The 11,786-nt window shown below is 35.7% G+C and overlaps 1 protein-coding gene across 2 annotated transcripts in view; it reads left to right on the top strand.

The window, feature by feature from the left end:
* Nucleotides 1-1,252: 1,252 nt before the first annotated feature.
* The window catches only part of Smp_073470.1 (retinoid-x-receptor (RXR)), a gene marked incomplete at both ends in the record, with an annotated part of 35,332 nt that continues 24,798 nt past the window's right edge, over nt 1,253-11,786 (top strand). The window contains 3 exons of one of the 2 annotated variants that reach the window (XM_018790178.1): nt 1,253-1,423; nt 3,610-4,285; nt 7,840-8,642. In XM_018790178.1, coding sequence (XP_018655548.1) covers nt 3,703-4,285; nt 7,840-8,642 — 1,386 coding nt within the window. Of the gene's footprint in view, nt 1,424-3,609; nt 4,286-7,839; nt 8,643-11,786 lie in introns of those variants that run through there. The other variant, XM_018790179.1, reaches the window with a different exon arrangement.

Genomic DNA, 11,786 nt, shown 5'->3' with positions numbered 1-11,786 from the left:
GCCTGGTCTAAAGAGTGGCCAATGCCTATCAATTTGGAAGAGTGTGTCTAAATGCACTTTGGGGATACAAAGATAAATAAGTACAGCATAGGGCAAGTGCCTGTACCAGTGGCCCAGTCTGATAACGATCTTAGGGTGACAGTGAGTCATGATATTAAAACCACGGCTCATTGCCGAGAGGTTGCAGATAAAGCGTTGTGAACCTTCTGGGCTTTAAGACGGACATTCCCCAAGTTAGATACTATCATGTTCACTACAGTATACACAAACCTTAGTGAGAACTAAGGTTGTGTATCGGATATCTTGGAAAAAGTACAAAGGGCAGCTACTCGTGAAATTACAGAACTTTGTGATTTACCATACAGAGGGCGGCTTGAAAATCTAGAACACTTTACTCTGTGCTATCTCAGATTAAGAGGCGATCTGATTTTGGTGTACAGAATACTAAGAAATGAGTTTGGACCTTATATATTCTCTCTTTTTCTTCTCATCAGATCGGGACATTACAGAGGACATAGCGGACGAGTAGAAAAACCAAGAACGAACAAAATACTTGTGCCATAAAGGTTTTCACATCGAGTAATCAACTCTTGGAACCTGTTACCCGAAGCAGTGGTGTCTGCACCTCCAATTGATTCATTCAAGAGAAGACTAGACACTCACAGAAGCATACTAGAAAAATAATAACGTAAGCCACAGGCCTTCTGTCCTTACTAAACAAATATGAAGTCTGATTTCTCGGCAAGACTGGATTCAGTGAGCATTAATAGCTGTTTGAATAATCGGCTACACAAATGAGTGTGTCAGCCTTACAGGACCATCTACAACAGGTGGATTGGGATGTTCACCCTCAACTTGAAGTGGATGCTTATTGAGATTTCTTACTGCACATGCTCTTATGTTCTACTAAGCATTCAGTTCTTCAAACAGTAGGATAAACACTCAACCCATCACTTCATTCTCCGGGTCCTTGCATAATAAGAAAAGAACCATATCTATCAAAATCCGGAGATTCTTCTCTATCTCTAAAAGGCATATCTCAGGGAACAGCACAGTCCCCACATCTGCCCGACAGCGTAATGTTTGAAAAAACGAAACCTTTGAATACCCGCAGACGATGCTACAGATATAAATGTAAAAAGTGTGAGGAGGCCAAATTCCGAAGGTCAACACTTCTCCAATTCATTATCGAACCATTTGAAACTATTTTACAAATTTGTTTTATAGCACCAAGTTGTGAATCCAAGCTTACATTGCAAGCGGGCTTTTTGTTTTGGTGTGTAGTTCGTCGTTCGGTCTTAATTTATGCCGAATAACCCAGTTTTCGGAAACCAGTCTGCTTCTAATACGACGTGGATCTATTCTGAGTTTCAGTTGGGTGTTACTACATAGAAATGGTTTTGTAGATCGTATACCAATACTCGTAAGTTGGCTTTTATTACGTTGTGATTTATGCTTCCAAACTTTCAAGTCGCATACAATTTAAAAACAATCACACATTTTCATTCTAACAGAATTTATGTACTTTTACGAAACTTACAATATTTTCGTAAGTATTTGTTTTCAACCCCCTCCCAATGCGTGAGGAATGATGTAACTACAATTGTAGTTACAACAGAACTTAAGTTCTGTTAGCGAAAATGTGTGGCTAGTAGAGTATTTAAGTGACTTTGTCACTTTTTCAAATCACCAATATCAAACAGTCCAAGTCAGAATCCCACTGTGCACCAACTGACGTTAGAGATATCGTTGTCTGCCTCTAAAATACTGCTCAAGGACGGATGTGATAATAGACTTCACCCATTTTAATAATAAAATCTGGTCAGGACCATCTGAACTAATGGCAAGAGTTATCAGTCTAACATTCGTAATTTTTGTTCCCATGAGATTTCTCGGTCATCAACTTGAAAACAATAGCATACATCCAAGATGTAACTAGTAATACCATTTCTATATTGGGCTGGTCAGATGTAAAGTACAAATGCTGCATATCACTTTGTACCTGCCAATCTCGAGGAGTTCAGTCTGTTATTTTCAGATCTTTCAGTGAAGGAATATGTCAACATGATATGATCCAGTGTTTTGATATATATAGCATGCTGTTTTGTGATAGTGAAACTCAAGTCAACTTCAAGTCCTTAAGTATTTCGTTCGTTGTAGACTAGTGTATGTTTGTGTTTATAAGGATGAGAAAAAGCTCCGAGATAAGCTTCTCAAAAATGAAGTCTACTTATGTATTCGCACTCTCAAGAATCTCAAGAACGTGATTGTTTCGTCATTAGTTAACATATCTGCATTTTTTCATTCTACCTTCTCAAATACAAGTTTTTTTGTAGAACCAACGCAGACACAGCCAAGTTAGTCACATCTTATTTACTTGCTGCTTATTTAAACTCAACCGGGTAGCAAGACTAAAATGCGCCACACCAGTAGAGATGATATCGCGAAAGGAGGGAAAAGGAATACGATCGAAGAGAAAAGAGATAAGCAGTGCGAGTATCATGTAATCGGAAAAGCGGTTCAGTTAACAATTCAACTGAGGGAGGCTTCTCTCGCGTAAGGAAGTTCCTCTCATTATTATATATGTTAAAGAGAACTACAGAATGGCGGTTTTGTCCTAAGCTATATATGATAACGTATCACGCCACCAAGTGAAAAAAATACTTAGGGCCTTAGCCAGAGGGTGTGATGAAACGAGATCCCAGTCCTATACAGCTATCCTTTATACTAGTGCCATGTCATAAGATCGTTGTCAGCTTTTCCCACCCAGTCTCAACGTTGGCAATTAACGTACAATGTTAAAGTTGCTAAAATGACATTCATAGAACGTCGGTGTTTGAAAATGATAGGATAAATCAAATGATCGTCACTGTAACCAAATACACATTGAAAGGCCTCACCATTACTATATCATGTTCTCGCCGGTTGTGAGCAATCTTTCGGTGACAACCATGATGTAACACCGATAGTCGTCTAATATCCTCGTTTCAGAGAGGCCAGGTTTAGTAAGCATAGGACAAAACTGCTCTGATCGATGCGTCGTAAACCCGACCTTTTACAGCTAGACCGAAATCACTATCGTGATGAAAATGACTCAGATTATTATAATCCACTCTGGGTCTGGCAGCCTGAATGGATGTACACATATACCGGGTTTTATGGTGCGCATGGCTGACCCACTTTTACTCAATTTGGATTGAACTCATCAGTCATCCCTTCAATACTCAAAACTATCCAAATCCACGGAAGTTTTGACTTCTACTAATGGTTTACCACAAAGAGTAAGCGCATGCTCAGGTTTCTGCTAGTTTTGCAGAAGTTTTTTGTGTTTAGGTGCCATACTTACGGACACTGATCACCGACTGATTCAGTACGATTAGCATAACTTGTTTATCATTGCACTGTAAAGCAATACCGTCCGCATAATCGAGTTAACAAATCCCGAAGGAAAGAATTTTGTCACGTCAATAAACATTCGATATCTCAACTTACTTTAAGTTATTTGAATATCTCACCCTGCTGATTTTTTTACACACGTTTTACTCTTGGTATTTTTCGTTCTATTATGCCAAATTTGTATTTTTTCAAAATTCTTATTCTTATCTCTAGGTAATATCAATTCAGCATGTTTATAAAATAATCCTGTTTTTTGCTTACCATATTGAGTGCTACCCTAGAAATATAAGGCTTACGAAATACCATATGATACCGGTGAGTATTGTTACACCACAGTCTGTGAGTTCAGCTGAGCAGATTGGTGAACATTCCTCGTCTCTGTCTCTACAAAATGTTCCTGTTCAACAAGATTCAGTTTCTTACCTAAACTCCCACACTACTGTACATATGAATGATGGCCAGAATGAGCCTAGTAGTATTTATCTTACAGATCAAGAGTTACGTCTAGATTCATCCTTTCCTAACTCTCCACTGGGCATCACTAGAGATCCTCATTGTGACGATAATGGTGAAGAACAAAATCGTATATCTAGTTTTGAACTAATTAGCCGCTTAATCGATGCTGAGGGCCTAATTGAGTTGGGTTATATACCGTCAAGTTGTAATTCAGCTCCAGCGATTGATGTAGCCAGTTTATCAGATTTGGAAGAAGTGACGTCAAAGACATTGTTGTGGTCTTCAAATTGTGATGATGTCGATTCTTTCAATTTCGATGATCTGAGTAATAAAATCAATGAGAGTAACACCAACAATGCTGATACTAAATTGAGAAGTGATAACAAGACTTTGGAGCATCGGTCAGCTTTGACGACTGAATATATATCTGTTGGTAAGTTATTGTTTTTATCCCAAAAATGAAAAAAATTAAACTTCATAAATTTTGGACTCATTCTCCAGTCGATCGAGGCCTGGCTGATAGGCTTAGTATTTGATCATTGTATCACAATCTAACGTTTCATAGATTGACTTCCTACTGGAAGACTCATTTTCTTGGATTACACAGGCATTACTAATATTCAATCTCAGATTTCTTCGAAGCATTGATCGTAGAGTGCTCTGTAAAGACAAATAAATTAGTTGATGAAGCTGTGAATTTTCGCTGAATTAAGTAGTTGATATATATTGTGTGTATATCGAGCCATCTACTACCCCTATGCATTGTTGTAGGTAGCATGGAGATAGATCACAAAATGTGTCTAACCATATCGAGAAATCCAGTCAGTTACTGAAATCAGTAACTACCAATCTACGTTCTGTTATGAAATATAGTCTTACTGAGTTCCTTAAATTAACCACAATCTATCATAAGATACACGACGTATCATGGCTCAAAATTAGTTGCAGTGGTACAGCTGTGTCCTTTTATTTTCCACCCATGTCTCGATCCAACTATTATATCATGCTTCCTATTCATACCTTTTCGAACTATTCTGTTCATTTTTTAAAAATAATATTAGTATTATTACTTTACCTCCTCCGCTTTTCATCTTGTTAATTTACTCCGTCTATGTTAATGTAAATTATGATTACTTTGATCGATCCATATTAGTGCTATATCCTATGTTATTTCTGACTGGTTGAGTGAATGGGTTTCGGTGATTTCAGTTCATATCACATGATGTTCACAATTCATCCTTGATTACTTAACTGATCTCAATCAGAAAGCAAACATTTTGTTAACAGTTTAAATTTACTGTCGACGCTGTCATGGATTAGCTCCGGTCTAAATACCTTTTCCTATTTCAAAACTACTTGCATACCATTCTACATCTTTGGGTTAAACTGAATAGCAATCTGGCACACTTTTCTCCTTTGGATAGAAAAATGCCCATATCCAATTTTGGTGAATCTGTTGTTCTGTCATATTTCTGAAGTAATCTTTTTCTGTATTGGTATGAAGCAAAGTAATCTAGACCTTTACACTTTTTTTGCATGGTTTCATGTTTATATATCTGTTCATTACTTGGAGGTACTTCAAGGTAACTTAAGTTCTAGTGGTAAGAAAATAAAGTATCCGTTCTCATCTCAAGCAACACCCACTATCAACTTTTTCATCATCTATTCCTTACTCTCCTCGATATGGATCCTTTCATGGAATTTGAAGTCCCTCGGTCTTTTGAGCTAATACAAAGAATTTTAAGTTATAGAATATCATTCCTGTTGGTTATTTGCTATATTCGACGTCATGACAACTTGATCTCCAGGTGCATTGTATAACACTAAATCCAGGGATGTGAAATAAACTCTTACTGTGGATAGTTGTCTTTTTGCTCTTCTGTAACAGCCGGTTCATCAAAACAGTCTTATTTTTATTTTTCAGTCTACTTTTAAAAGTAGCTTGACTGTAGATTTCCTACTTTTTCAAGCATGTATTTAAACTCTGAAGAAGTGTTAAATTAAACACAGGTTTTTCCGCTCCCGAATGTTCTTGAATACCTAAAATTTACTTGTAAGTTAGGAACTGAGTGTATATTTGGAAAGTCAGTCAGTCAGCTACAACGTAGGACCAGGCACATATATGCATCGGTCCAAGTTGCCATACCTCGTTAGCACAACAAGATGAACACCGGATTCATAGTAGTTAATTTAGTGTTGGTGGTAGTATATAAATTATAGGTTGTATATAAGGATATAGTACAGGAAGAAAGAAAGTTATGAAGCAATTTTAATCTCAAGGTTTAAGGGAAGATAAAGAGTGTATACACCTACGCCATTGTGATCGATTCTGAGCCATGTCACCTAGAGTCTCCAACCATTGGTTACGATAGTCACGCGGACCCCAACCAGGTAGTCTGCATCTGCTATTTGGAAAAAAAATGGCTCAGCACACATCATTCAAGTATAAAAGACAGCTTACTAGTAAATGAAAACCGGACCAGTATAACAGATTGATGTAATGTCTAAAGTGTTGGGCAAAGTATGTGAATTAGTCAGTAAAGTAATAAACCTATGTCACACAAGTTTGTTGTACATATTAAGTTACCGGTTACTTCAGTTTATTATGAAATCGAAACACGTTTATCCTTCTCTATAAATCCACTTTGGTGTTTTATTCCATACTACCGAAATTTATAGTTTAATAAACCCAGTTTTTTTAATAGGAAGTTAAGGGTAAGGAGGTCATTTACGATGAATAGAGTACAGTGAATCGATGAAAAAATAAATAAAAATGGTTAAGATAGCTGTTATTTATTAGCTGCCGTATATTTCATAGGACAGTCTGCTATTCACCTTAAAAACGTTTTCAAACAGTATTTTTACTTCTAAAATTCGTCTATAATTGACCAAAACTCATTAAAATTAAGAGCTTTCTGGTAGAGTATAATTGTCACGAAATAAAAAAGAATCAGTGCAGTTTCCCATTTATATCATCTTTGGCACGACTGATATAAAAGTAAGCATTTTAAAGAGGAATTATTGCACAATGGCATTGTTTTTATGAATCATTGGTGTCGTAGTAGTGTCACATAGTCTTGTTAGACTTAATATTATACTGATTTTGATCAATTCCCAGTATGATTAACATCAACTTCGGAATAGGTATTGTTTACAAACATACCTGGAATAAGCATAAGATAGGATGTTATCTAACTGAGCTAATACTAGGATGATGATGCAGTGTTAACTGAAAAAATAGAGAAAAAGTTGTTAACAAACTGGTCAGTAAGTTTGTAATTAGTGGCTTTTGCTAGTTAAAAAAATCATCTGGCACTCAGGACTCATAGGCAATCATGAATTAAAATTTAGGAGTTACTTAAGGGTTAGTTATCAATAATGTCTTATCTAACTAAATCTCATGTTTTCATAGAAATGATATATATATATATATATATATATATATATATACTGAATGTTGAATGTTGCCCTATACTAATTTACCTATTAGTGAAAACTTATTCTTTCATTAGTGAATGGTTTTTTCGCCTTCGAAGACTAGAAACAATAGTTAAGTATGTTCTGCTTTTGAGAGCAACTAAAAATTCCATCAAAGAATACGCCTCATTAGTCTTTTACTTATCCTTATTTCAATTATCTTGAGCAGCAAACCTTTCTGAAACTTACACTTAATCGAATTTTAGATGAGTTGTGTTTAAGTGAAAGATGAATAATGTGCTCGATAAATAGTCAGTTCTCATTTACTATATCTCAAGTAACAAGTAATTTACCAAGTTGTGAGGTTATGAAGTATTGCTTAAAGCCGAGTACATAAAACCTGCACCTCATAATTGAGTTGGATAAATGGATTTATAAAAAAGACAACTCTGACATTCACAAGTAACTAGAATTATATTCATTGATTTAATTACATAGAGAGAGGGATTTTAGTATTTAGAATGTTTTAATCTGTATTTTCTGTTTTTTTTTCAAAAATCTCATTCACAGATTTCAACCCGTTAAACAGTACTAACGCTTTAGTACCTATTATCTCATTACCATCTGATACAAATTTACAAACTATACCTTCACTTGAATCAAACGAATATGAAAATTTCCAAGCACACTATAAAACAAATACTGTTTTAGAAAATGTTCAATCACTGCCTTCCAATACAGTACCTGATGATCTTGGCCCACTTAACATTACTTCTTATCCAATGGGATTAGTTGAGGCAGATATACCTTCAATAACACGACCATCTATTCATCAATCTCCTGTCGATCATCATGCACTTCATCCAACAATAAAACCTAATCATATACCTTATTCTTACTCTCCGTTAACTCCATTGTCTAGTGTACAAATCCGCAGTAGTATACATGAAAGTAGCTTTGTAATTGATAATCAGGTTTGTCCAATTGATAACATTTGTAATCAGCAATTACAGACTGGCTCTTTCGTCAAAAATAAGTACTCATCAGATTATCAGGAATATTCAGGTGCTCCTGAATGCTTTCCTACAGTTCATACTCTAGAGTTATTCACTTCACATTCATCTGACTTACCCCATAGCTCATCACATCCTTCGAAGAATGTTGGGGAATCACCTAAACATTTGTCAAATGACACAAAGCCCATCAAATATCCTGAACTTCTACAAAAAATTGGTGAAAATTGCAATTCTAACATTTCCGGTCCCAATCTACCGTTCATTTCTCATTCTACATATTGCAGTCGAACTCAGTCTTCTTCATCTTGTTCAATTAGACAACAGCTTGCAACTGCTCCGAGTCATCCACAACTTCACGTAAGTATACCTCAGTCTCCTCAGTCGATATATTCTGTATTCTCATGTTCACCAAATCAAAAGGTCGCAGTATCTAGTACTGTTAATTTGCCATCTAGTGATTCCACTTCAGCTACATTAATATTCAATGGAGATTTCCCATCACGGCCTATTATAAGCAGTACTGATAATTCATTTTGGTCCCATCCCTCAATCCCCAGTGGGTCCGCAGTCAATACTCAGATGATTACAAATTGGGAACATTCAGTACCATATCCTGCCTATGTACCCAATTCTCAGATAACTGGTTTTCTTCCCGAAAATATTTCAGTCACTGATAAAGCAGCGATTTATGTTAAAGATGGAAATTCAACAGCGATACAACCAGTTCTCGGAAGTGGATTGGTTGGCAGTTTCCAGTATTTGACACCAACTACTGTTCTCTCAAAACCCAATTACACCATTCTAAACGATCAGTTAACATTTAATCATCCACAAGAAACACTAATCCAACCATTTCTACCACAGATGAGTGACCCCATAAAAACAACACAAAATCTTAGAATCCCATTTTGTCAGGGCACACAATACACTTTAACCCCAGGCATATCTATTCCTATTAATCCCGAACACTCGTTTGGTCGATTAGAAATGAATACTCATCGTTATTCCTCTGAATCTTCTAAAACAAATCCAGCCCTGACTTCTAGATCATCATCGTCACGACCATTTAATTCTCCGGTTCGTCGTGTAAGTTAGTTTTTAAAAGTTGTTATACTGTGATTTCTTTTCTACCATAAAATTTGTTCCTGGTTTGCGTTTTGATAACTAAACACAGGGTTTGTGTCTGTTTTTGAGTATGATAGGTACAGTACAAATTCAGTGTATTTTATCGGTACATGGTGGTGGAAGTGGTTAATGTTAGACAGTTTTTTAAAAAAAAGGAAACACTGGGCGGCCTTTTCGTGTTAGTATGGTACTCCTCAGCAGTGCTCATACCCGATCCTATATGCGGGACTCAAAACCAGAACCTTCGGTCTCTCGCAAACACCTAACTTCTATACCACTTAGCCGGGATCTGACGGTGTTAATGGTCGCTCAGTATCGTGGATTGGTTGAAGTTAATGTCTAACTTTAGTGTATTTTATTTAATGGGTGCAACGTGACCTCAAAACGATCGGCACTAGATACGCCATGTCCAAATGACATGCACTAGACAGCTAAATTCATCTGACTTTGTTGTTTTTCGTGATTTTGTATCTAAACTTGGCTGAAATAGTGACTATGTTTTTGTATATATCCTATTTTAAAATCCTTCAAAAGTACATATCTATGACTTGAAAAGTCAAAAAGTATCTCTTTGAATCACAGAGCTTTAATTAATTATTATATCTGAGTATTTTTGTCGTCATTTATTCACTTGATCAGCTGTAAAAGCACTATATTTCGTTGTTAGGTAGTTGGATTTAGCTAACAGAAAATCTTGTGTCGATGTTTCATACTAGCCGGCATTCACCATCAAGGTGCCTGCAATCCTCAATGAACTAATGTTCTCAAATCGCTTTGAACCCAAGTCACTCAGTTTCACAGTAAGATGTCACTAAGTTGTTTGGGTCGCAACTGACCTCCTTCAGGACTTGATCGATAGAATTCGATCAAGACTGTTTAACACTTTATATCAGCTTGATCAGAAAGGAAACAAAAGAGGTGAACTCCGAAAAGAATCAAATTAACAATATCAACGTTACAGTTAAAAACTAAACATAGGAATTACGATTGAAGAAAGTAATGCATAAAATTGGGAAGTGGAAAGTTTGGGATAAAACTGTTTAACAGTCAAATGAATATATAGAAGAACATCTCTGTGATAGAATTTGAATCTTGTCGTCTCAGGTCTCCAGTTGTTTATTATTATCATTACATTTTTTCAAATCTATACCAGTGAAACAGGAAATCGTTCAATTCCAAATCCCATTGTAACGGGACTCCTTACCAAAGAATGCAAGCCACTCAATATTTTGGTAGATATCACCACATAAACCTCTACTAATTCGAAAACATATTGACAATTTCTATGTCAGTAAAAAAAGGAGCAAGCATATAATTCAGTAAATTAGTTGGATTTATTGATTATGACTTATTTATTCTCAGAACATTAGTAGATTAGTGTAAAACACACTAATTTTATTGATTAATTAGTTAGCTATTAGCCGACTAAATCACATAATTTATTCAAGTTCGAACTATTGTATTTGGTGTATAATAAATCAATATGACAAATTAACTAATGTATTTGAGATGTTAGAATCTAGTTTAGTTCCAGTTTATGAAGTTTTGCTGTGAAATGTGTTTATCATCTGCCCATCATTGTCTCCACTTTCTCTTTGCATTGTTGAGTCATATCAACAACACGATCAAAATGAATTATTATCAAATAGAGACTATATAGGAAAGTGTATACTTCCTAGTTGAATATGTTAAATGATGATATGGTGTTACGTCTGGCCGATTGTGAACGCTATATTCGCTTCCCTAAGCTAGTTCCGTACCCCCGAGCTAGAACTATACACCGACTTGAAGACCAGAGAAAAGGCACAAAGTGTGAGGGAAGCACTTTACTACAGGGTTCATTTATGTACAGAAAATATAGGGGTTTTATAGTAACTTAAGAGTCCTTGAGTTTTACCGAAAGTTCTAGAATACTGCTAAACATAGTAGCAGTATATTAATCAGCCAATCAGGATCTCGTTATTTTAGTAACATAACTTCATACAACTTCTAATTAATCGCTGATTGCTTGAAATGCTCCTTGATGACCCCTGAGCTTGTTATGTCGCTTGCGAGAAAAATGCAGGGTCATCCCAACATATGGATCGAAATCGATCTCAGTAACTATTTAGTTGCGTCATTCAATTCTTTATCTTCTATTAAATAATTGAGCTTAGCGATGTTATTCCACACTTTTCATTCATTTCTTTTTGAAATATAATTGCCAGTTTCATTTTCCTGTAACATTTACATCGTTATTATTCCAATTTTATACCATTCATCTTGTTAATGTATTTTGTCTGTGTCAGTATGAAATATGGTAGCTTGGATTGATTTACAGACACTCATACTACGTAACTAATAAGATTGAATCAACTTGTTAACCTTTCTTTGATA

Source organism: Schistosoma mansoni, chromosome W, assembly GCF_000237925.1.
Source record: "Schistosoma mansoni strain Puerto Rico chromosome W, complete genome".
Lineage (NCBI taxonomy): Eukaryota > Metazoa > Platyhelminthes > Trematoda > Strigeidida > Schistosomatidae > Schistosoma > Schistosoma mansoni.
The sequence above is the reverse complement of the archived record's forward strand: the minus strand, read 5'-3'. Positions and strand labels throughout refer to the sequence as shown.